The sequence below is a fragment of the Monodelphis domestica genome, chromosome 5, assembly GCF_027887165.1.
Source record: "Monodelphis domestica isolate mMonDom1 chromosome 5, mMonDom1.pri, whole genome shotgun sequence".
In the NCBI taxonomy this organism is placed as follows: Eukaryota; Metazoa; Chordata; class Mammalia; order Didelphimorphia; family Didelphidae; genus Monodelphis; species Monodelphis domestica.
Genome location: NC_077231.1, coordinates 249,321,913 through 249,348,185, shown reverse-complemented (window position 1 = coordinate 249,348,185; position 26,273 = coordinate 249,321,913). Strand labels below are relative to the sequence as shown.

The 26,273-nt window shown below is 37.2% G+C and overlaps 1 protein-coding gene across 10 annotated transcripts in view; it reads left to right on the top strand.

The window, feature by feature from the left end:
* The window catches only part of CCNY (cyclin Y), a 306,063-nt gene extending 280,454 nt beyond the window's left edge, over positions 1-25,609 (top strand). For 8 of the 10 annotated variants that reach the window (XM_001365891.4, XM_056800010.1, XM_056800014.1 and 5 more), the window contains 3 exons: positions 3,158-3,324; positions 16,568-16,730; positions 18,985-22,200. In XM_001365891.4, coding sequence (XP_001365928.1) covers positions 3,158-3,324; positions 16,568-16,730; positions 18,985-19,101 — 447 coding nt within the window. In that variant the 3' untranslated portion in view covers positions 19,102-22,200. Of the gene's footprint in view, positions 1-3,157; positions 3,325-16,567; positions 16,731-18,984; positions 22,201-22,281; positions 22,374-23,768; positions 23,883-25,258 lie in introns of those variants that run through there. The other 2 variants (XR_008912391.1, XM_007504712.3) reach the window with 2 other exon arrangements.
* Positions 25,610-26,273: the final 664 nt, after the last annotated feature.

The window sequence follows — 26,273 nt, the reverse complement described above, 5'->3', positions numbered from 1 at the left end:
GAAAAAAATGGAGGATTGCATGAACTGATTCAGAATGATGGATGTAGAACTAAGGAAATGACATATGCAGTAATTGCAACAATGTAAATGAAAAGATTGCTAAAAGGAAATGGAACTCTGAGCAACTGAAAAATCAGTAAAGTTCCTAAAATACACATATGAAACATGCTTCACCCCACAAGGCATAGAGGAGAGAGGACTGAGACACCATACTGTATACATTGTTAGATTTTATCACTGACTTGGATGATTTGCCTAACTTTTTCACTGACACATGGGAAGGTTCAGTGTGTGGGGAGGAAGATATATATAGTGACTCCAATATACATGCCAAAGTTACCAGTAAAAAATTTTATTTAGTTATAATTTGAAAGGTGTCTGTAGTGGAGCAAGAAGGGAGGGAGGGAGAAGAGTTTACTAATACTAATGAATTTTTGCTAGGCATTTCTGGACTCTTACCTTACAACTTTTCAGATGTTGTTCTTTGTGTTTAATAGTTCTTCCCTCAAGTCTGCTTTAATATACCTCTTTCTTCAGTTTCTCCTAAAGCTTATATCTCTTCCATGAATCCTTCCCCATTTAAATTATGTCACCGGCTCCATTTTGACTCATCCTGCACATATTCATGAGAATCCCTGAGTCTGAAATTCTCCATTAGTATACTTAATTACCATTATCAAGATGTATCTTTTAATGCCTCTTACAGACAGTTCAGTACTTTGAAGAATGTGGGTACCCATTCTACCAATCACACCTTCCATAATTTAACAGATGGTCTTTGAGATTACCTATGTTGGAAGAATTAAATCTACCTGCAGCCAACCTTTTGATGAATTTAAATCTAGGTAGGCTGGTAATGGGATCGTAGACGTAGTGTTGGAAAGGTACTTTGGACAAGTCATAAGTCATTATCAAGCCTGGACTTGATGCCCATCCAACTTGGTTTCTGCCAAGATTTGTGGTCTTTTGGCACAGCTTTGAAAAACCTACTGTTATCTCCATGCCACAGCCAGACATCAGAGTAGAGGGCCTTTCTTTATAGCTCTCTTAATATAGTTTACATATTTATTTCTATTTTGTTTTATTTTTTGGAGGAAATACATTTTATCTTATTTTTAATAGAATTTATTAGCAGTTACCTCAACCTGGCTTCTCTTCCTTCCCTGAACCACAGAAGGCATCACCAAACCAAAAAAAAAAAAAAGTATTTATAAATTGTCTTTTGTTAGTCTGTTTTTTAGTTCTTTCTCTGGAGGTGAACATTCACAAGTCATTCTTCAGATATTCAGTAGCTGTATGTAATGTTCTCTTGGTTCTACTTGTTTCATTCATCATTATTTCATGACAGTCTTTCCAAGTTTTTTAAATTAACCTGTTCATTATTTCTTAAATGGAGTAGTATTCCATTCGAGTCAGACACCACCATTTGTTCAGCCAATCCCCAAATGACAGACATATCCTCACTTTCCAGTTCTTTGCCACCACAAAGAGAATCACCATAAGTATTTCAGAACATAAAGGTTCTTTTCTTTTTTTTTCCCTGATATTCCTGAGAAACAGACCCACCAATGGCATTGTTGAGTCTAATGGTATATACAGTTTTATAACTCTCTGAATCATTCCAAATTGTTTGCCAAAATGGTAGAATCAGTTCATAGTACTGCTAGCAATATATTAATGTCCTCATTTTCCCACATCCCCCTCCAACATTTATCATTTACAGTTTTATCAATTTATCTAGTCTAATAGATATGAGATATCTCAGAATTGTTTTCATGTGCATTTCTCTTATCAGTAGTGATTTAGAGCATTTTAAAAAATATTTCCTATATATGGCTTAGTTTTCTTCATCCAAAAACTGTCAGTCTTTTGACCATTTATCAATTGGGGGATAGCTCTCATTTATTTTATTTTATTTATTTATTTTTTATAAATTTGACAAATATATATATATATATAAATATACAATAAAGTTTTATATATATTTTAGAGATGAGACCTTTCTCTGAAAATGTCTTTAAAATTTCTAGCCCCCTCCCCAATTTTTCTTTATAATTTTGGCTACCCTAGTTTTATTGGTACAAAAGCTTTTAATTTAATGTAATCAAAATTATTCATTTATATCTTACAATGCCCTCTCTCTTGATTACTCATAAGCCCCTCTCCTATACATAAATCTGATAGGTAATACATTTCTTTTTCTAATTTTTTCTATGATATCTTCTTTTATGTCTAGGTCATGTATCCATTTTTATTGTATTTTAGTGAAGATATAAGATATTGGTATTTACTTAGTTTGTGCCAAACCACTTTCTAATTGTCCTAGCAATTTTTACCAAATAGTGGGTTCTTATCTCCAAAGCTTCAATTTCTATTTTTCATAAATACAAGGTTACTATAATCTTTTACTGCTGTTTGTTGTGTCCTTCTGTTCCACTGATCTACTTTTTTATTTGCAAGCTAGTACCAGATAGTTTTGATAATTAGTTTTATAATACAATTTAAAATCTGGTACTGCTAGACTTTGTTCCTTTACACCTTTTTCATTAATTCAGTTGCTATTCTTGATCTTTGGTTCTTCTAAATGAATTTTTATAGATCAATAAAATAATTTTTTGTCATTTAATTGAGATAGCATTGAATAAATATATTAATTAAGGTAGGATTATTATTTTAATTATATTGACTCTCTCAACCCAAGAATAATGAATATTTCTCTAATATTTAAGTCTATATGTAAAAAGTATTTTAGAATGACATGTGTGTAGTTCCTTGATTTGTATTGGCAGGTATACTCCAAGGTATTTTATTCTATCTTTGGTTACTTTATTGGAGCATTTTGTTACTTGAATGGGTGTTGAAGTAGCATATTTGACATAGTAAGAACAAATGCTAAGAATTGTTTCTTTAATGATTTTGGTAAGATTAAACAAGTCAATCCCAGTCATATTGTTGTGTCTGATCTTTTCAGGAGACTACAATGGAATTGTTGAGCCATTTGGCCTTGAAAGACCAAATATTCTCAGATTTTAACTTTCTGTTTAAAGGGTAATGGGGTGCTGAATTTTCAATATTTAAATGCCTTTTCTTTCTTTTTTGTTGCTAAATGAAAGAAAAACTAAAGTAATTTAGCTCTGGTATTCTCATGTCTTCCCAGGTATATCTTGAAAGACTTTTAACTTATGCAGAGATAGATATCTGTCCAGCAAATTGGAAGAGAATTGTACTTGGAGCAATTCTATTAGCGTCCAAAGTTTGGGATGACCAGGCTGTGTGGAATGTGGATTACTGCCAGATCCTGAAAGACATCACAGTAGAAGACATGTGAGTTAATATCATTTACTTATATGAAACTTTCTGAGATGATCCTAGCTAATAGTAATAATAATAATAGCTAGCATTTCTATAGTGCTTTAGGGTTTATTAAATACTTAACACATCATTTAACCCTTCCAACAATCCTGGGATGTTTAGAGTGTTCAGGGAAAACTAGCACCTCTGGTGAGAGAGCTTGCCAAGCTTGTTTTCCTCCTTTGGTGTTCATTTGCCACCGAGCTCTCACTTCTGGCTCCAAGAAGTTGCAGTATGAGCAATGGCACCACCCTGGCAAACCAGCTTGCCAGGCTGAGGGTAACCAATGGGCCTCAAAACTGTTGATGAGTAAGAGGGGTGTCTACTTCAGACATGTGATGATTTCCCTGACAGAAGAGGAAGATGAGAACAGTTTGTTCTAACAGCCAAGAAGGCAGTGGAAATGGTGCTGTGGAGTGCTTAGAGCTTGGTTAAACCTTGAAGACATGATCATCCCCTGCATGCCAAGGCAACTCTTATCTTGACACTGGACTTGGATGACTCTGGAAGAGAGAATGAGGCTGCCAACTTTGTACAGCTTTTCTCCACTTAAATCCCAATTTGTGCACAAGTCAAAAACCACCACCAGTGATATCATTTTGGTCCTCTTCTAGTACCAAGGACAGCAATCCTATGAAATAAGCACTATAATGATCTCCATTTTACAAATGATGAAACTGAGACTAATGAACCTAGCTAGTGAGTATCTGAGGCAAGATTTGATCCAAGGGCTTCCTGACTGCAGTTCCAATACCAGCCATGCCACCCAGCTAACACCCTGTGGAATGACTTGTGCAGAATCTCACAGAGAAGGTTCACAAACTAGTCCAGGAAGCAACTACATTTTATGCAACTGTAGTCCTTTGAAGCTATTTTGTTTAACTCAATAATCGGGTTTAACTCAACTGTATCTCTTGCAATCTAAGAAAGCCCAAAAAATAGGGGAAAAAATCCTGTTTGTGAATTTAGAGCTTGGAAGAACTTCCCGAAAGTGATAATTCTAAAACCCTCTTCAGTCTCTTTTACTTTTTATTCTTTAACCCTTAGCTTCTGTCTTTAATCAATACTAAGAATCAATTTTAAGGCAGAGGGCAGCAAAGTCTAGGCAATGGGGATTAAGTGACTAGCCCAGGGTAAAGGAACTGGGAAGTGCTCGAGGTCAGATTTGAATCCAAGTCCTCCCAACTCCAGGCCAGGCACTCTATCCACTGTTTGGGCATTTGGCAAATTCAGTCACTTCTTACTTTACTTTATATTTACTAGTGTACTTTATCATTAGTGGGACAGCTGTCTTTTTCTGTTGTCCTGCAGGGGACCATTAGGCTCTCTGAAGCCCAGCAGAACCATTACTAGCATCACTGAACTATAGCAGAACACCCCTCTCCCTCCATGTACATCCCTAAATATCAGAGCACCTTTACAAGTTCTTGTCCTATTTTAGGAGTTTGTGACTGACCCATGCAAGGTCTTTCCAGTTCTAAAAATTCTTTTTTCTACTTCATTTCCAAAGGGATAATCCTATATATCTTCTTTCCTTTTTTGACTGTTTGACTTTGGACAAGTCACTTTATTTATGTAGTCTTGTTTCTTCATCTGTAAAATGGAAAAAAAGGACAACTTTACCTCTAAGTTACCTTCAGACCCTCAATCTGTTATTCCATTATTTATAGCTAACCTTATAGAAAAAATAGTCTCCACATACTGTCTATACTCCCTTTTCACCCACATATTCCTCAAACACTTGCATTCTGGTTTCTAAATATCATTGGTGACATCTTTATCACAAAATCCAAAGATCTTCGCTATAACTTCTCTGTACCTTTCGATTCCTTGACTGCCTCCTCCTTTGATATTTGTTTCCTCTATTAGCTTCTTAGATTCCACATTTTCTTTCTCTCTCTCTCTTCTCCCCCCACCCTGGCACCTTCATATTGATTTGTACTTAGATATTTCACATATCCTTTTAAAGTGCCATATTTATGTGTGTGCCATATTGGGCTATTGTAAGATCTTTGAGGGCAGGGACTCATCTCTCCCTTGGTCCCTAGCATAGTGGGTGTTAAAGAAATGTTTGAGTTGTGGGAAACTGGTACTGAGGGCCCATTTAATGTTTTATGTGTCTGGGGAACACTTCATATAATTTCTTAACAGTTCAAGGAGTTGATTCAGTCTAGGAAATGCTCGTTTAGGATGGACCTTTTCAACTCTTAAAAAATGGAGATTTCTATTTTACACTTAAATACTTCCCCTTTCAAAAGAAAAGCATTGATCCCAAGACTTTGAACCTCTTTTATATACATTTTAAATGGCCTTCATAAGCCAAAGTGCTTAAACCTGGATGGTAAACCCCCAGAGCATGTGATTGTGCTCACAGAGCCATCAATTGGCATACCTTGGCCTCACCAGCTTGTCCTCTGCCCTGTTCATCCATGGCAATAGCATATCTCCAAGCTGTTTCTCCTGTCTGTATCAAGTATTTATTTTGTTCCCTTCTTCTCATTACAATTCATTAGTAAATAAAATAGGCAAATTGGGAGGCATGATATTGAAGAGAAAAGGACAGTAATACAATTCCTTACTAAAAGTATAAAGCACAAGAGTTTGATATTCTCTCCAGCAAGAGAATAGAAATGAAGGTTAAAGATGTTCAGAAAATTTATTTTATGACTTTAATCATAGCCTTTGCTCATTAATCTACTCTTAATACGTAACATTAAAATCTGACACTAATTGAACTAGACAGAAATGGAACCCAGCTGGCCACTTATAGTAGAATTAAAATGTGGTCAAGATATCATTTTTCTATATCTTAAAGTAGGTAGGTACATGTGGCATTCTCCAGGTATAGGACTGTAGAGTCATTGCTTCAAAGATATAGAAGGAACTTCAGAGATCAACTAGTCCAATCCTCTCACCTTACACATAAGGAAATTGGGGTTCTGAGGAGGTTCAAGGGAATTGTTCAGGGTCACATGGTGTATATAAAATGTAAATTTGAAGTACAAGATTAGAAGTCAGATCCTCTTATTCCAGAACCAGTGTTGTGTCCACCCTTCCATCCAATGAAATGTCCAGTGTGATAATTTTTTAAACCCTTAACCTATCCATCTTGGTTCCAAGAGCAGCAAGGGTTAGGCAGAGAGGGTTAGATGACTTTCTCAGGGCCACACAGCCAGATAATGTCTGAGGTCAGATTTGATCCATCTCTAGACTCACCCATCAATCCACTGACCCATTAGCTGCCCCCTCTCTAGTGTGATCACTTTTTAAAAATCAATTTCATGTCTGTAGAGAAAAAATATCTGAAACCACTCATAGAATTAGATCTGGCACCTATACCTCTGTGCTCTGTTCTTCAGACCAAACTATTTTACAGAAAGAACAAAGTGGCTTTGATGAATAGGGATAGTATTAGGAAAATGGGGTGCTGCTATGATGGTTTGAATTGATGAATAAATGAATGAGAATTATATTTATTAAGCAATTTGTTCTTTAGTCATTTCAGACTCTGTTCCATTTGGAGTTTTCGTGGCAGAGATACTGGATTTGTTTGCTATTTTCTTCTCCAGCTCATTTTACAGATGAGGAAACTGAGGCAAAGATGGTAAAGTGACTTGCCCAAGGTCACACATCTTAGTAAGAGTCTGAGGTCAAATGTGAATTCAGAAAGATGAATCTTCCTGACTCTACGCTACCCAGCCCTATAGCCACTAGACCATCTAGCTATCCTCCTTAAGTAAAGCACCATGCTAATTGTTGGGAATACAAATAGAAAAGTAAGACAAACAAACCCCGCTCTTTAGGAGCTCTTGTGCAGATAGCAGGATACAAGACATATAGGTGAAAATCCAGTTATTTGAATGAGGCCTAGTGATTAGAAGGGCCAGGCCTTCGAGAACAAAGACATGGGTTCATATCTTGTCTCTGACTGTGCCAAATGATTTTGGACGAGTCACGTCACTTAATAGTTCTCTAGGTAACTTTTTAAGAGTATAATTCACTGATATGCACCAATGGAAAGATTTTTCACAATACAAGATGCCTGATTTTAAAAAATCATGGATCTGGATGCCCCCAAAATCAAATTGAAATTTTTGGTAAAATTAGGCATTATTAAAAATGAAGCTTCTTAGGTGCCTCCTTGGACCAGCAGAGAAAGGATTAGAATTAGAGTCAGGAACAACTCCAGTTGGCCTTCGATGCTCACTAGCTATGTGACTCTGGGCAAGCCATTTAATGTCTTTCAACTTCAGTTTCCTTGTTCAAATGAGGGTAATAATAGCACCTATCTTACAGATTTGTTGTGAAAATCAAATCATTATAGCAAAGTGTTTTACAAACCATGCTATAAATTTTTGCAATATTATCATCAAAATTATTATCATCAACCAGGACTGTAAGGAGTTAGATTAGGAAAAAATTCAAAGTTTCTGGAACAGTCTGTTATCCTACTTTTAAATAATTTAAGATAAAAGAACTTACACTTCTTCCTAAATAAAAACAAAACAACCACTAAGCTATCCATTGATTGTTAGATTCCTTGTGGCAGCATTAAGGCAGAAATCTAAAATTTATTTGGATCCATTAAAGACCCCCACCCTCTCAGTCGAACAGTCCTCTGTGGGTGGCTTCACCCCGACATGACCAGGCTCTGAGTCCAGTCCTTAGCACTGCTGAGTATATGCAATACTTGGCCACAATTCACACAATCCCAAAATAGTAAAATCAAATTTAGAATGGATTATGTTTAATAATTTTAACTTTAATTTATTGCATTTCCCTAAGGTTTAGGAATCATGAGTCCTCACCTTCCCAGCTCCAGATAGATTTATTATAGCATTTTTAAATATAGCACTGAAAGAAGAAATTTTTAATTGAATCAAGCACTTTGGTTCACAAAATTTTTTGAAAAGAACCAAAGATATGATAGTGGTAGGTAAATATAAACAGTTTAAATTTAACATGTTATCCAAAGAAAATTACTGAACTCCTTTGACCTAAACTCTCTGTGGAAAATGTTTTTGACAAGCTCTATCCATCATGTGAGTCAATGATCAGAACATTAAGAATTCTTACAGAATTGGATCAGATGGCTCCAAACATGTCATGGTGGGGAGAGGAAGAAGGTCATAAATGTTTGCATAGGCATAACTTTTTCTTTTTACTTAAAAGGTCAAACTACAAAGTTAGGGTAGTAGACTTTTACTAGATTGATCCTGGAATTATGTCCTGATTCTTCCCTCTGGGCTAAGTTTTTTTTTTTTTTTTATGAGTCGGAGAAATAATTAGTAATAAAAGAGTCAGTGTGGTGGCATATGAGGACAAGCTCCCATCCCAACCCTCCTTTTAGGGAAATGTATGTATCCACTGAGGTAGAATATTCTAGATCTAGCCAACTCAGTAAAAGGACTAAAAACATACCCAAATGTGGTTTGAAAGTATAAATGTGCTTTCACAGGATTAATTACACTATCCATTCTGGAAATCACTAGTCACTTGACCACTCCCTGTTTTTGTTGAATGTTGTCTCCTCCCCATGATTTGGTAAAAGGTTGCTCTGTCCATGGTACCTTTCCTGCCTTTACCACTAATTACTTCCTCTCCCCTCCCTATCCCCCTTCTCAGAACTCTATTGTTGTGGAAAACACTGCCACCTTCTTGGTTAACCTGGATTAAAACCTGGGCATTGTACTTAACCCTTATCCTCACCAACCCCACCCCCAGCCCAATCCCTTGCTAAGTCTTTTCAATTTTCTCAACATGATATGACTCACATCTTTCCCTTTCTTATAATGGCTAATTGTATCTCTTAACATCCCTCACTTTGATTGTTAGAATAGCCTTCTCTCTTCAGTCTGTTTCCAACACAGTAGCCAAAATAATCTTCCTAAAAGCACATGTCTGAGAATGTCATTTCTCAGTGGTTCCTTTTTGCCTAAGATGAAATAAAAAGCTGCTTGCCAGGACAACTAGGTGGTTCAGTGGATAGAAAGTCAGGTCTTAGAGATGGGTGGTCCTGGGTTCAAATTTGACTTTGTATACTTATCTGTGTGACCCTTGCTGTTCTGCCTTCGAACCAACACTTGGTAGTGATTCTAAGACAGAAGATAAGGTCGGGATTTTTTAACTACCTACCTTGGCATTTATAACTCTTTACCTTCTGGCTAGATGTATTAGACATTCTGACAATCTACATTCTAGTCAAACTGAACTACTTGTTCTTTTCCCTTAGATCTTTGTGCCTTTGCAAGGGCTATCTCTCTTCACTTTCCCTTAGAGGTTCAAATTGAGCAATTGAACATTTATCTAGTGTTTACTATGTGCCAGGCATCATGTTAAATGCTGTGACTACTATTACAAGCAGAGACGGTTCTTGCCCTCAAGGAGCTGACCTGTTAATGGAGAAGACAACATATAGAAGGAAGCAAAAAAGCATGAGGCTTGGGATATCACTCTCAAATTCCAGAGAAAATGGAGTATATTCTGGAGTGGATCCTAATGTGACTGTGGGGCATTCTCCTTAAAATGGAAGTTCAAAGAGAAATCAGCCAATCAGAGGAAGAGGCAGCAGGCTCAGGGTTTACTTCTAATATGAGAAATCCAGGGGGTAGAGCGAACTTCCTGAGTAAAGAGGTTTTTTTGTGGCATAGTAAAGTCTAGAGAGTCAGAAGTGCTACCTGAAGAGAATGAGAGTCCAACTCCTCTTTGTTTTCAACAGGAACACTTTCCTGGTCCCTTTATTGTTAATGTGTTTTTCCTTTCCTTCAAATATTCATGTATAGGAGAATGGAAGTCTGGCAGGGGCAGGAGCTGTTTTTTGGTTTTGATTTGTCTGCTGTCCTCAGCACCTGGGCATAATATTAACATATTGTTGCTGTTATTCAGTTATTTTTTTATTCTTGTCCAACTTGTTGTTACCCCTTTGGGGTTTTTGTGGCAAAGATACTAGAGTCGTTTGCCATTTCTTTCCAGCTAATTTTACAGAGGAGGAAACTGAGGACAATGACTTTTTTTTTTTAAACCCTTACCTTCCATCTTGGAGTCAATACTGTGTATTGGCTCCAAGGCAGAAGAGTGGTAAGGGCTAGGCAATGGGGGTCAAGTGACTTGCCCAGGGTCACACAGCTAGGAAGTGACTGAGGCCGGATTTGAACCTAGGACCTCCCGTCTCTAGGCCTGGTTCTCAATCCACTGAGCTACCCAGCTGCCCCCAGACAATGACTTTTAAGTGACTTGTCCAGGTGACCTCTCTGTGGCTGGATTTGAAGTTGAGTCTTCCTGACTCCAGGTCCAGTACTGTGCTCATTATGCTACCTAACTACCCCAGTCTTGCATATAGTTGGTTCTTAATAAATGCTGTCAAACTGAAGGGGATTGACTTATATTGTTGAAATTATTATTTTCTTGTTCTTTTGAAGGTGATCAAAGTGTCCATATTTTCCCCAGAAATCTGGATTAAATAATTGTTTTGATGTATGTGAAAGCATTTAAATTCTATACTCTGCCCAAATGAAGATGACATCGTCCAGTAGAGAATGCCTGCCAGAAAGACCCATATGATGAAAGGTTTCTAACCTTAAAAAAGAAGAATTTTTGAAATCCATTTTGAGAAGTTCTCTTCTTCAAATCTACAAATCTGGCCTCTAAAACAACAATCCCTTTCTAGCTATTTCCAAACCATGCTTCCACTGGAGTTCCCCTCCTCCCTTCCAACTCCTCTCCATGCGGTCAGCCTCTCCTTGTTAGAATATGTTCCACAAGGGTAAGGCTGTCTTGCTTGGCTGGATTTGTGTCCCCAGAGCTTCACACAATTTCTGGCCCATAGTAAACACTTAATAAGTGCTTTTGCACTCAGTCATGCAGTCATTATATTGGCAAACTTGGATTAGTTTTTTTATGGAAAAGGGCTGTGAGGAGATTGTCTATTGGGAAATGACTCATGTATCAGAACAAAATGTATTAATTTTTAAAAACAAGGAAAAAGAGAAAATGCTGCACATGCAAAAATGATACTCAAGACAATTTTGTCAAATCATCATTGAAATACAAGCTTATCTATAGCATTAAAAAAAATCAGAACTGATTTAGCTTTTAAGCACAGAAACTCTGTGTGCTTCCAGAGGTCTTTGTTATAGAGATAATTTGAGATATTGGAGATTTTTGACATTTTGACAGCATTTAGACAATGACATTTTATTTTCCTGGTTCTTTCCCTACCTCTCAGAACTGCTTTCTCAGTCTTCATCTCTGTATCCTCTTTCCTCATCCTTTCTCCATCAAACCATCTCTCCCTGAATCCTTAGCCAAATGTTGGTATTCCCTAGGGTTTTCTTCTTAGTCTTTCATTCTGTCCATTTTTTTAGTTCTTCCATTAGTCTCTCCTTTAACTTCCCATAGATTCACTTATTCCTCAAGTGACTCTCAAATCTGTATCTTTTTCCTCTTTTTCCTGAGCATCAGGCCCAGAGTTCCTCCTGTCTGCTATATATTTCTTACCTGGATATACAGCCATAGATTTAAAGCTGGAAGTCATCTAGTCTAATCCCATCATTTGATACAGGAAGAAACAAATCCCAGGGAGAATAAGGGTACAGCCTGGATTTGAACCAGCCTTTTGATTCCAAACTCATTACTCTCGACAATAACTACAAATTCAGCATAGTTGAAACCTGTTTACTCTTCTTTCCAGTTTCTGTTAATGATCCCAACAGACTAGCAACCTCATCATTATCTTAAATTTTCCCTCCTTTAAATTTCTCATAGTTACTGAGTCTTAAATTTTTTTACAGGCATTTATAATCTATGTTTCCCACTGCTCCTCCAACTAATCATAAGAAAAAAGCAAAACTCTCATTAAACATGCATAGTTCAACAAAACAAGGACCTATATTAGTCAGGTCTGAAAATGTTTGTCTTCAGCATTTTAAGTTTTTAAGTTTCTGGCAAAATTTGAGAAGCATGTTTTATCTTTAATCTTTTGGGCTCATGGTTTATTGCTGCATTGCTCAGAGTTATAAAGACTTTCAAGTTTGTTTTCCTCTATAATGTGTTGTCAGTTTATTGCTTTTTCTCCTAATTCTTTTTACTTTGATCTACGTCAGTTGATAAAGGTCTCCTATATTTTCTCAGAAACTATCCATTTTGTCATCTCTTATGGCACAATAATATTCTGTTATATTCCTGTATCATAATTCATTCAGCCATTCATCAACAGGAGGCTACCCCTTTCCTACATGGTTTCCAATTTTTGGCTACTCCAAAAAGAACTGCTAAAAATGGCTTAGTAGATATGGATCCTCTACCTTTTCTTAGGTCTTCTTTGTGTATGGATCCCAAAGGAAACACACAGTTTAATAATTTGGAGGACATTGTTCTAAAATACTTTCCAAGATGGTTGTCCTCATACACATGATTTCCTACGGGCCCTTAGACATTTTTTTACTTGCCTCTTTGGCCAATAAGGTGATTCTTTCAAGATTTTAATAATAATCATAGTTATCATTAGTATACTTCAAGCTTTATTTTATGTATTTAAACATTTTTATACATATTTATTTATTTATACATTAGCCTACTTTAAGCTTTACAAAGCATGTTTTATGTCATGTCATTTGAATAGTAGACACTATTATTATCCTCTTTTTACAAATGGGGAAATTGAGACTGAATGAGACTAAGTGACTTGCCAAGAGTCAACATAGGAGGTTTCCAGGGCAGTATTTGAACTAATTTCTACCTGGTTCCCAAGTCCAATGATCTGTCACCATGCCTTGTAGTTTATTGGGAGCTTCACTTACTGACATTATAAAATGCACAAATATTTGTGAGGCATCTGAGTTCAAATTTGACCTCAGACAATTACTAGATATTTGACCCTAAGCAAATCACCTAATCTCTGTTAGCCTCAGTTTCTTTATCTATAAAATGGGGATAATGAAAGCGCCCATCTCCCAGGGTGGTGATGAGGATCAAATCAGATATTTGTAAAGTGCTTAGCCGTGTCTGGCACATGGAAAGCACTATATAAATGTTAGTATTATTTGAAGAGGAAACATTTAGAAAAAGTTTTCAATTTCTCCGCTTTGGTTTATCCCTTAAACACAGACTTTGTCAGCTTGCTGTTTGCCTGCTGTTGCCAGAACGGCTTGGACAGAAATGGAACAGGAAGGATTTTTTCTACCCAGAAAGCTGCCAGAGGCTAAAGGAGCCACCTTTTTCTCTTTAAGCAGGGTCTCTGGGGAAAACATCCCATGTTTAAAACACAAATAAACTACTATAGGTTCAACTTGAAAAATATCATTGCCAGAGAACCCTGATGAACCTGATGATGGTGTTTCTAGACTTTGTAGCAAAATAATTTTCAGCTCTCCTGATATTAAATAAAAAGGAGTTTCCTCCTAAAATTTAGAGATTTTGTGGCGACACCTTCTGGCCACCAGTGGATTGACATCTCTCATTTCCTAAATTTGTAAATCTGAACACTTTGACTTCATCCATCATGAGCTTAAATTCTTTATGTAGATTTCTGAAGTCTGAGACTGGATTTGAGCAGGACTGGCTTTCAACCCATTCAGCCACTTATCCACCCTCAACTTTCTACATCTTAAAAAAAAAAACCACACCTTTAATAATGCAATATATCCTCCATTTGTCTAAGACATTTAGTTTAAACAATTTTTGTGTCGAGTTCACAAGATTTTGATATGTTGGATATTAAGCATTGCTTTGAGCAGTCCATTTTTTCATTGGGGTTTCATTGGGCTATTAAAGCAGGATACCTCCTTCTCTTGGCTTGGACTCTTTAATGACATGTGGCATGATTCAAAGTTAAGGAGTAATATTCCATATATATTTGAGAATTTCTGTAATTCTGGAACAATTCTGCTTCACAGTACATGTGTGTAGCTATATAAACATGCACACTATAGATACATACATGTATATAGCATACACATGCATCTTATACACATGTGATTTTGTGTATGTGTGTGATAGCTGTGTGTATATATATATAGTTTAATTTTTTTTAAATTCCCACTGGAAATTAAGGGGATGCCTATCAGTTAGGGAATGCCTAAACAAATTGTGATATATGATTGTGATGGAATACTACTGTGCCACAAGAAGCAATGTACAGGCTGATTTTTTAAAAACTTAGAAAGAGCTACATGGGATAATGAACAGTGAAATTAATACAACCAGGAGAATATCATACACAGTTACAGAATTAATACTGGAAGAATAAGCTGAGCATTGACTATAGAAAATGAATTCAAAGATGAAAGCACGAAAGACAGTTTGTATGAACATGTCAGTCTCCTAAATAATACCTTCTGTGAAGTTGAGAGGTGGGGAGGAACTGAAGTAATTGGGGATGGGCTTTATTATGTAGATGAGAAGAAAAGTAAGCCAAACATATAAGAAATTTGTTTTTCATTTATATACAATCTCTTTTTTTCTATGGAAATGGAAATGCTTGTCTTATTTGGGTTTGTAAAATTTGGAATTTTAAAAAATCCTAAAACTCTACAAGACAGGCCTTTTTTCCTTCCTGCCTATTATTTAGTAATAAGATCAAACTTATTTATATGTATATATATGTGTGTGTGTACACGTATACAATGATCTATATACATTTATACATAGTAATAAGCTCAAACCATTTACATATATGTGTAGAAGGAGATATCTTGAATGTGATTCCTTCTTTAATGTTTCCTTTTGGAGAGCTAAGATCCATTACAGTAATAAATGCGCTTTTTGGGAAATGTCTTCGTTGTCAGTCACATTATTTTAGAACTCCCTGATGCCACATCCTGTCCAAGGTCTAGCAGTGTTACTAAGGTTGAAGTCTCCTCCCTCTACCTTCCCTAACCTCCTCCTCCAGCATCTCTACCTCCTCCCATTCTGAACAGATGCATGAGGATGCGAAGAGTCATTTCTCACTTAGATTTCCAAGATCATATATATTTGCATAAAAAGGTCTCGAGACTTCCCAAAGAACAGGAGGTAGAACGTAGAACTTAAAAATCTGAGACAAAGTGTTAAACAGGAAAAGGAAAATCAAGAGATGGGAAACAAACAGAGAGGATTTCAGCAAGTAACATTCACAGGTCAAAACAATGTTCGGTGTTAGAATTAAGAGGCTTGGTCTTAACAGTGAAGGATTCAAATTCCAGAGGCAGATATTAGAATCACAATCTGGTCCAAGACTCACAAGTCTTAGAATATTAGATCTGGTAGCAGCCTTGGGTACTACCTTCTTGTTTTATAGATATGGAACCCAAAGCCAACAGAGGACAAGTTATTGACTTGACAAGTTATAGATACAACTAGTTGCTAGCAGGGACTAGAGCCCAGATCTCCTGTCTCCCAATCCAGTATTCTCCATTACACAATACTAATCTCCTACAGTTTTAGAGTTGGAAGGAATCTGAGAGGTCACCTAGGTTAGCCCTTCTCATTTTGCAAATGCCTAAATCGAGAACCAGAGGAGTCAAGTGATTTGTCTATAGTCACATAGGCAGAAAGTAGCATTGGAAAGGTCTCTTGTCTCCAGGGCCAGTGCTCTTGATCCCACTAGAAGAAAGCATCATCAGCATCAGTATCATTTGAAGCATTTTAGGAAAGAAACATGGTAGCTCATTGAGCAATTCATCAAGCTGAGACAGGCATGGAAGTTTCAGCTTGCCTAACAGTTATACCCTAGGAAACTCATTGGTCCAGCCCTTACCCATGTTGATTGGAAATCTATAGATTTTTTTTTTTTAGTGCTTTTATGAAAAACTTCTTTAGTTTGTCGCTTATTGAAGAAAAGGACTAAAAGGATCAAAGGCTACATGAATTCGCAAAGATATCAGTTGGCACCTTTTAGCTATTGTACCCGAGTAGATGTGCCCAAATTAATGGGCTCTTCCTGTTGGGTCCTATTGTCAGAAGTCTACTGTCTGTGTACTGACTAAGAGTGAAGTGAATCACTCTGGAACACAATTGCTGACTGGGCTCCCTCCTTCCAGGCACTGACAGGATCAAGTAGCCTCTGATTTAATACCAAGTCCAGTGGTTAAGCTGCAGCTGTGCCCTCCAAATTAGGCTACATATTTTCCCCTGAATAGATACAATTTCCCAGACTTGTTTCTCAGGCCACATGAGTAACTGTGCCCCTTCTTCTGAGCCCCATAGCTAAGCATGTCCTATTTCTGACTTTGTTTTGCAGGAATGAGCTGGAGCGGCAGTTTCTTGAATTGCTACAATTTAACATCAATGTTCCTTCCAGTGTTTACGCCAAGTATTATTTTGATCTTCGATCTTTGGCAGAAGCAAATAATCTCAGCTTTCCCTTGGAGCCCCTCAGCAAGGAAAGGGCTCATAAGCTTGAGGTGAGATGCTTAAGAACAAAACCCTCCCAATGCACTCTATGGATGCACTGCCAGCATTGAAGATGGGTGAAGGAGGAAGATTTTTCTAAATATGGTTTCCTGTTAAATAAAATTAAAAGTTTTATTGGTATACCACTGCTGTGGTTTACTCTGACAGTATTTATGGCTCCCTGGCCAAAAGTGAGATGAGTGGCTCTGAGCTCCGTGAAGGTTTAAATATCTTCCCAAGAGTCTGGTGATTTTCTCAATGTCAACCTTTATTTAATGTGAATATTTAATCTATCTGGCTATTGTCGGTCTGTCTGTCTGCCTGTCTCTCTGTATCTCTTATCTCTGTGTCTGTTTCTCTGTCTCTCTCAGTCTGTCTGTCTGTCTCTCCATCCATCAATCCATCCATCCATCTGTCTAAACTACTGGCATTCTCGGCCCCCCCCCCCCATTTTCCATCTTCCATAGGTTTGCAAGTACAAAGTCTACAAATGGACATAGTCTCAGCTTTGACCTACTCCATTCCTGATTTAGGCTGGTTTATCTCTCCTTAGTCCTCCCAATCCTAGAGGATTATGATATCGATGCCAACCTTACTCTAGATGCCTGACCCAGCTTCAACCACTTCTTCACTGGGATTATGGATGTGCTCCACTATGCCCAGCTAATGTGACTTTCATCTGGAGATCAGAGAATTATAGACTTTTAGAATTGAAAGGGATCTCAGTGGAATTCTAGTCTAATTTGTATCTGAAAAAAGAATGGCTGTTATGGCATAATAAAAAAAAAGGGAAGTGATCCTTTAGCTTCTGCTTATATTATCTCCATTGAGGAGAAATCTACTAAGTCTATTCATGCAGATTTAAGGATGATAAAAAGTATCCTTTTCATTAGCTAGCCAGGAATCTTTTTTTTAAAAAAAACCCTTACTTTCCATCTTGAAGTCAATACCGTGTATTGGCAGATGAGTGGTAAGGGCTAGGCAATGGGGGTCAAGTGACTTGCCCAGGGTCACACAGCTGGGAAGTGGCTGAGGTCAGATTTGAACCTAGGACCTCCCATCTCTAGGCCTGGCTCTCAATCCACTGAGCTACCCAGCTGCCCCCGGGAATGGTTTTTTTTTTTTTAATAAAATAAACAAAATCTTATCTATGTTCAATGTAGAAAATATAATTAAAGCTAATGCCAGTTTCCAAAGTAAGATGTTGAATGTGATTAGGAGCCTTGCTTAGTGTGTGTGTGTGTATGAATTATATGTGATTACATAAATAGGTATTTATGTGTGTGTATTGATAGATAGATTGATTGATTGATAGTGTAGTAATCTCTGTTTATCAGCTAATGTGTCCCTAAAGATGACAAGTGGCAAATGGTAATTTCAGGAGTGTTAAAAAAGAAAATTCAAAAAAGACTTTGCATAACACAAATTAATGGCCAATTTTATGCCTTTAAAGAAGGAGCTGTTTTTTTTCCTCCCTTTAATAGTAGCCCAGAGATTGACTCTTGACAATGACACCATGTATGTATATTATACTTTTCAAAGAAAGGCTTAAAACATACTACAAGTTTTTTGAGAGCTAAAAGGTCTACATATTTCAGCAGTCCTGTGTTCTAGTCCTGGCTCTTTCAGAGATTTGCCATGACTTTTAGCAAATTTTTGGAGCCGGAGGATATAGAGTACTGTTCATTGAGTAGCCAAATAAATGCTGTAGCTACTTGAGAAGCTAAAAGTCCCCAGTTGTTTGGTTTGGGTATCTGTATATGTTTTCAGTTCTTGGTTTGATTTATAGCAAATGATGGAGTCACGTGACTTCAGTTTAAATGTTGACACTGCTTCTTACTACCTTTAATCATTTGGGAACCTTCTCTAGTCAGTCATTTGAGAGTATCTCTACTGCCTTATATTGAAAGTAGAAAAAAGTCCAATGTCTTTGTATCTTCAACTTGCAACTCTTCATTGTTTGTGTACTTCATTCATTCATTCTTCAAACAACTGTCCAATTCTGTTCAAAGTACTCTGCTTGATTGTTCCCTTAACCCAATTGATACTATCAAAGCAGTGTATTTCTTTGCTTCTTTTTCCTTACAAAATCTTGCTTCTTTAATTCCTTACTTTCCCCCTTAAGGTGTTACTGAAATGTAATGTCATTGCTGTTGTGGTTATTTTATTATTGAAGGTTTTTAGTAAATATTTGTCAAATGGAATCACTTGATCTTAATCCATTTGGTTCTTGTCTGACCTTCTCCCCCCTCTCCTGGCTTGCAGGCCATCTCTCGTCTGTGTGAGGACAAGTACAAAGACTTAAGAAGATCTACAAGGAAGCGATCAGCTAGTGCTGATAATCTGGCTGCAATGAAGTGGTCTCCAGCTATCATCTCCTAACAGTGGCATGTAGGATATTCTTACAAAAATACTGTTTTCACCCCTCCAGTTTCTCTTTTGGTTTGGGAAAACACAAGACTCTGGGGTTTTTTGGTCAAATTTTGGTTTGGTTTGGTTTTTAATCCTTAGCTCCGTCAAGCTGCCTTTACACTGCCTCCTCACCGTGTGGCGCACATGCAGCAACTTTTCAGTGGAAAGCTAAATCAGTATTTTGGAAATCCTGTCTCATGCCTTTTCCCCCAATGTCATTAACCTTTGGCGAGGGAATGGGGGACTGATCCTGCAGGAAGAAGAAAGGAAAGTAGTGTAGAGGCAAAAAAAAATATTTAAAGGATTGTTGCCATCTTTTTGAGATACCATTCTCATCAATAGATAGATACAAGATGAAAACAAAAACAGGCGATAAACTGTGCTCTAAGGAAACCGAGTGGCATTGATTTTACCTTAACCTGAAGTTTCAGCTCAATATGTTCTGTCGGATCTTTTGCATTCCTTCTAGCTGCTTTTTGGGGTTTGGGGGATGTGGTTTTTTTGGTTCTTTTTTTTTGGTCCTGCAGAGCAGAGAATACAGTCTGTATCTACCATAGCACAAACATCCAAATAAATAGTATTGGTTGTTCCTCGCTGCACTATTCTCTGTGAGCTGTCTTCATAGCTATCATCTTTCAGAAGTATTATGCATCTCTTATGTTTCTAGATATCTGTACTGTACTTTTCATTTCCACCCCCACTCCCTCCAACAATGAAAAAGTCACCTTGACCATAGTGCTGAACCAAAAGTATTCAAAGTGATCCAACATTCCTGGGCTATTTCTTCTTAATTTTTCCCCCACCAAAAAAAAAAAACAAAATGGGAATTCACACACGTGCTTGTGCCTTCCTATGTTCTTGGAGCATTTTTTTTTTCTCTGACCTAAAGACAGAGATGTCAAGACACTCAGACTTTATGGGCCAAGAGGAAGCCAATGTGCTGCAGAAAACTATTCGGTTGCTATTCCCCCCATCCTCACCTCACCTTCCTCCAAACACTTCCTTAGATCCTTGCTCGAATTCCCATCACAGGAGTGGTTTTTTTGTACAGCCCACCTAATTCATTCCTCAGTCTCCATTGTTGCAAGCAATATCCTTGTCAATTTTTATATGTTTAACTTTAAATCAAAGTTAAGTCTGTTTGTATAAAATTTTTTTAAAAACTTAAAAAAAATGGGTGGGTTGGGGGAGGGTGCCACTGGGAAGATAATTGAAGAGATGAATGTTAACCTTTATTGAGGTATTTTTCACAGATTGAATTTTTAAGAAACCCACCATCACCACCACCACTATAAACTCAATTTGTATTTTTCATTGTGGGTGCTCAGAGAAGTATAAATAAAATTCAAACTGTGAAGAGGGTTGATGTTTCATGAATTATGATTGTACCTTTTTCATTTCCTAATTTTTCCTGGTTTTCCTAATGAGATAAAGCAGAATATTTTATAGTAATATGAATACTGAGGGGCAGTTTGATACAGTGGATAGAAGGTCAGCCTAGAGTCAGGAATCCTGGATTCAAATGCTGCCTCTGACATATACTAACCATGAGATCACAAACAAGTTTCTGAATCCCTCTGTGCCTCAGGCCAACTGTTTAATATTAAAAGTTAGAGGTGAATTACTGATCTGCATCAATGGAGGGAATTTCCACACCCTGAAGTTTTCCTAAGCCAGTGAAATCACAGACCTGGACCTCTAGACATAAATGATATTAAAATGTATCAGGATGGGAAGAGTGGTAATTTTGAACTGATGTCCATGAGTCTGATTCTTTGAAGCTTTTTTTTATATTTTTCCTCAGATCTAACAAAAAGGAGAGATCTAGTTTTTCCTCTTTTTTTTTTTTAATATCAGGGATGTGAATATCAGATTTCCTTTTTTTCTTACTTCTTTTTTGGACTTGCAAAAATAGAAGGGTAGTCCATTAGTTTGCTTCCCCACTTTAGTGCCCAAAGGTCATAAACCCGAACCATGAATATATTTATTCACACTTCTCAGTGAAACATGCTGTTGAAATAAATGGCCTTCTACCAGTCAATGTATTGATTCCAGACTGAATTTTCTCTATTTGCAGGCTCATGTAATTAATCCTCTCTGTGATCTAATTGTTGGCCCAGAAAGATCCACTCAGATCTTTCTGATCTATCATTTTAAAAAACAAAGAAGCAAAAAACATACAGAAAACCCCCAACACCTCAAAAGGAAATTCCTTTTCCCCCTGATTTTTCCCATTCTCTTGAGGTGATTCCCCAACTTCTCTTTTCACATGCAAGTTTGACTTGGAACAGAAAACAGAGCTCTGAAAATGTAATCAAAAGTACAAAATGTATTACGAAATCTTATCTAACTGAAAGAATAAATAAAGGGACATATTTTCGTAGCTTCTGGAATTTTAATACCTCTCAAGAAAAATGAGTTCCTATCATAATGTAGATGGTCGTCGTCTTTTACCAAACCATTTCAGAAAAAAGTTCTGTTACCTTTCTAACAGAAATTGTAGTTTTAATCCCTTTTATTTGAATGAAAGACATATGAACTTTGAATTATGTAAATATCTCAATGCATCTGCTATAATTTTGTGGAGTTTATTAAAACTACTTTAAAGATTGTATAGTCTATTTATTGTATGTATGTACATACAGTCTGACACTTAAAATTTAAAGTGGATTCCATAAAATTTGGCTCAGTCTCGTTTAGACTATTGAATATTGTTTTAGCCTTGTGCACTGGACTCTACCTCTGTATAGGAGAATTTTCCATCCTCTTTCATTAGTACTGATTCTGTGATTAACTTGGTTGTTTCTTGCACTAAGGTTTTATTTTAAATCTGCTGTAAGTGTAGATTTTCTATTTTCAGTTTTGCCATAGAAATCATTTGACCTGTAGGTAGATAGTTATTTTTGATTTATTTTTTTTCTACATGATAATGAAAACTTGCCCTTTTTTTTGTTTCAATTTGTTCTGTTTGCCAAAAAAAAGTACAGTACCTATTGATAAATGGTAGTGACTGTAATCTGTTTGCAAGGTGATTTAATACCATACAATTAAAACATTACTATTTAGGAACTATTGTCTTAGTGTAGTTTTTGGGAGCTCCTCTGACTGGAGAGTTTCATCATTGATGAATAAAGGGAAATTCTCTTACAGGGTGAAGATGGGAACAGAGTTCATTGACTGAAATTGTGACCTTGATTCAAGCAGCAAATTCATGTATTGATGCCTTTAAAATGTGAAAATCATCTTGTGGTATCAAGACTTTTTTTATTGGGGAGGAGGATAGAGGGAAGAAAGGAGAGGAATTGGTGGCAAGACTTACTTCACATGAATCCCTTTCATATTTTGCTCTGTCCATTCACATTAGCCTCATTGACTTTGCCAAAGTATGCATCCCATCCCCTGGCTCCTTGCAGAAGGAGCCTGCACAATCTCCTGCTCCTTGCACATGCTGTCTCTATGCCAAGAATTCCTTTCTCCATGTCTATGAATCCTTAGTTCTTTAAAGACCCAACTCAGGTACCACTTCCTTCAGGAAGTCTTTCCTGATTCCCCCATATGTCAGTGTTTTCTCTCTAATTATTAATAGAGAGCAGGAAAATAGATAATTGAATTATCTGCCCCAATAGAATGTAAGCTTTACTTACATTCTTGAAGGCAATTATTTTGGGGGGTTGTCTTCATACCCCCAGGGTGCCTAACACACTCCTTATTCATAGTAAGTGCTTAATAAATTGACAGGGCTTGGGGTAGGTATCAAATTCCCATTTTGTAGATGAGGAAACTCAAGTACAGATACCTGAATGACTTGTCCAAACTCATACAGCTGGTAAGTAATATGACCAAGATTTGAAACTGAATCTGCTGATTCCAAATCTTGTGTCCTTTCCATCCCGTCATGTGGTACCCAAATTTCTTTCATTTTTCAAACCCAAATTTCTCTTAAGAAGTCAGGTGATTTTTTTTTTGGCCATCATACCTGGTGTGAGTTTCTTCTTGTATTTTCTTCCCTAATTTTGAAGCAAAGTTCCCCCCCCCCCCTGAATTATATGTTTTCATATTGAGGATCCATCATACATTAAACCTGAAAAAGCAAAATGTCAGGAATGGTCACCTTGAAGAATAGCTTTGCCCTTTCCCATCCCTAGGAGTGATCTCTGACTTGCTGCAGTATTGCATTTTTAAAATAGACTTTTTCCTATAAAGTTCACAACTGTAATTTTCATATCACCACCTGGTGCTTTATTGGGGGCTTCCTCAAAGGATGAGGATATTGAATGAGTGAAAGAATGAGCAAGTGGTTATTAAACATTTATGTGCAAAGCACTATGCTAAGTGCTAGGGATGCCCCTAGACACTCTTAAAGAGATCACATTTTAATATTAGGAAATAACACATAGGTCCCTAGGGTAATGCATCTTTTTAATCTCATTTCCATGGATACAACAATCCTATCTCTAACAGTCTCCTCCTGGAGATGGAAATGGCAAGCCATTTTAGTATCTTTGCTAAGGAAACCCTATGGACAGTAGGGTCCACAAAGTCATGAAGAGTCCAACAAAACTGAATGACTAAACGACAACAATGGTGAGCCATTTGACAGTGCCAAGAACCTTGGTGTCTGGAACTTTGTTTTCTAGGTCTTCAGAGGCTGTGACTGCTGAGGAGGATGGGCCCTACAGCACTTGAGAGGCTGCATCTCCACAAGATTATTTTCCCCTGGGGGATAGCTGTCCAGTCGCAATTAATCGGTGGTTGGTATTAGTGTGGTTAATTCTTAATGGCGGCTCCCTGTGTCTAGTTGGCTACAGTTCTGTTGGGTCCCTCTGAGCCCCAGATGCTAGAAACTTACTTGGAAGTCTATAGTAGAAAGTGTGTGCTTCATGGGGAACCCATGGCAGTAACTTTTAGGTTGATGCCCTTTGTTATATTAGCTGTCCTCTCCCTGTTGAAGGCTTACATTGAGTGGATCATCTTTTTTTAATTTAAAAAAAACCACAAAGCCATTTTTTAAAACAAACATGAAAAAAAGGGAAGCGAGTGGTAAATTGTACATAGTAGATACTTAATAAGTGGCCAATTAGATGGCATGGTGGATAGAGAGCATTAGACCTAAATTCAGGAAGCCTCCTCTTCATGAGTTCAAATACAGCCTCAGACACTGATTGTGCAGCCCTGGGCAAGTCACTTAACCCTATTTGCCTCGGTTCCTTCTTTGTAAAATGAGCTAGAGAAGGAAATGGCAAAGCACTGTACCATCTCTGCCAAGAAAAGCCCAAATAGCATCATGAAGTATTGGGCACAACTAAAAATGATTGGAAAAATGTTTATTGGAATAGATGAGTATGACCATTATGGCTATGGAGTGGCAATTAGAATTTCAGTGCCATTTCTGTCTCTTTCCAGTGCTTGCTTTCATTATTTATATAACTGTACTAAGTAAGGCTTCTTGCCAGTTCTATGAGCTACGTATCAACAAAGTATAATCCCCATTTTATAGACCTAGAATACAGAGCAGGAGTGGGGTGCCTTTAGGGCTTGATGCTGTATCTCCTAATTCCTTACCAAAGTCTGTTTTCTAATTATTAGATGAGTGATTCTGAAGATGCTCTATGGTTTATTGAGTCCCTTTCCATAAGAAAGCACACAGGAATTGATCCATTTTTGTTCATCTCTCTAGCAAAAGGAATAATTGAAGAGTCATGTGAGATGGCAGCGCTACCATGATTGTCCCCGTCTGAAACACAAACAAGCTCTCAGGCAGGGATTTATCCTAGTAGCTTGAGGCCTAATCCTGAGGCAACCTCTGTTAAAGCAATCCCAGGAGAACTGCTTAAAGCAGAAGATGAATTCTAGCAGAGCATATGAATGAATAGTCTAAATAAATTATAGTCTCTTAAAACTCTGCCTTTACCTCCCAATTATCATGTCATTTCTTGGATTCTTTTCCTAAAATCCATTTGCCCATAGAAATTCGACATCTGAGGTATACTTTCCCCCCCAGCCCCCAAATCTAAATTCTCATACCTGCTTTGTAACAACTTCCATTCCTGAAAAATTATACAGTGGGAATGGGAATTTTGTAGAGGCTAAGTAGTCATGCTGATATTGGTATTAAAATGTTTTACAGATGAAAGGCATTCAAAATGGCGGCCATGTAGCTTCTTGTATTAGCTTCTCTACTGATCTGCTCTGAGCCATAAAACCTCCCATGTCTCCCGATTCTCCTGAAGATGCTGATGCTTTGGGAAGTATGTTAATAGCCTGGTACATGAGTGGCTATCATACTGGTTACTATCTGGGCTAAAAACAACATCAAAAAGAAGGAAGGCACCAGCACTTCAATTGAGGAAATGGGAGATGCATCTTAGTGAAAAAGGTGTGAGCCTAACACAAGGTGACAAAGACAACCATAAAGAATGTCAGAAGGCCTGACTTGATCCCTTGTATTTTTGGCATTTTTCATTTGGGTGTATATCCAAGTAAAAAGGAAAAAAAAAACAAAATAAAATATATTTTTAAAAATGAAAAACAAAACAAAAGCTTCCTGAGCTTTAGCTTCCCAATTTGTCAAAGAAGTATAATAATTTGTATTTCTCCTGTCATAGAGCTGCTGTGACGATGTAATGTGCATAAAATTCTTTGAACAAAATTAGAAGTTCTAACAAGGATGATTTAATGGGTTAGAGATGACTCCGTGTCAAATCTTTGGCCTAGCCCTCTTGTGGGCGAGAATCCTGGCTCTTGACTTTGAAGGGTGAAGTGGGAAGAATAGCAAGGAAGATTTTTGAAAATACAAAAGTATGGAATGTTGACTGATCAAGACAAGGACTCAAGTGGTAGGAAGTTTGCAGGAAGAAATAAGTAATATTTAAGGGAATTACTATGAAGAAACTGGGAGGAAAGGCCAGGCCAAGGGAAAGAATCAGGCATGACCAAGGGAAAAGGGAGGTAGTTACCAAAGTAAGGCTTTGAAGGTCTGTAAGAAAGGAGATTTTTTTTTCTTAACCTGGTAGTGAAGGATGGACAATTTAGGGCCCAAATGGAGAACAGTCTACTTCTTCAGTCAGCCAGAGAACTCATCTACCATATGGTAATAGAATGATCATAGAATTTGAAGCCAGAAGACCTGGGCTTCTGTCTTT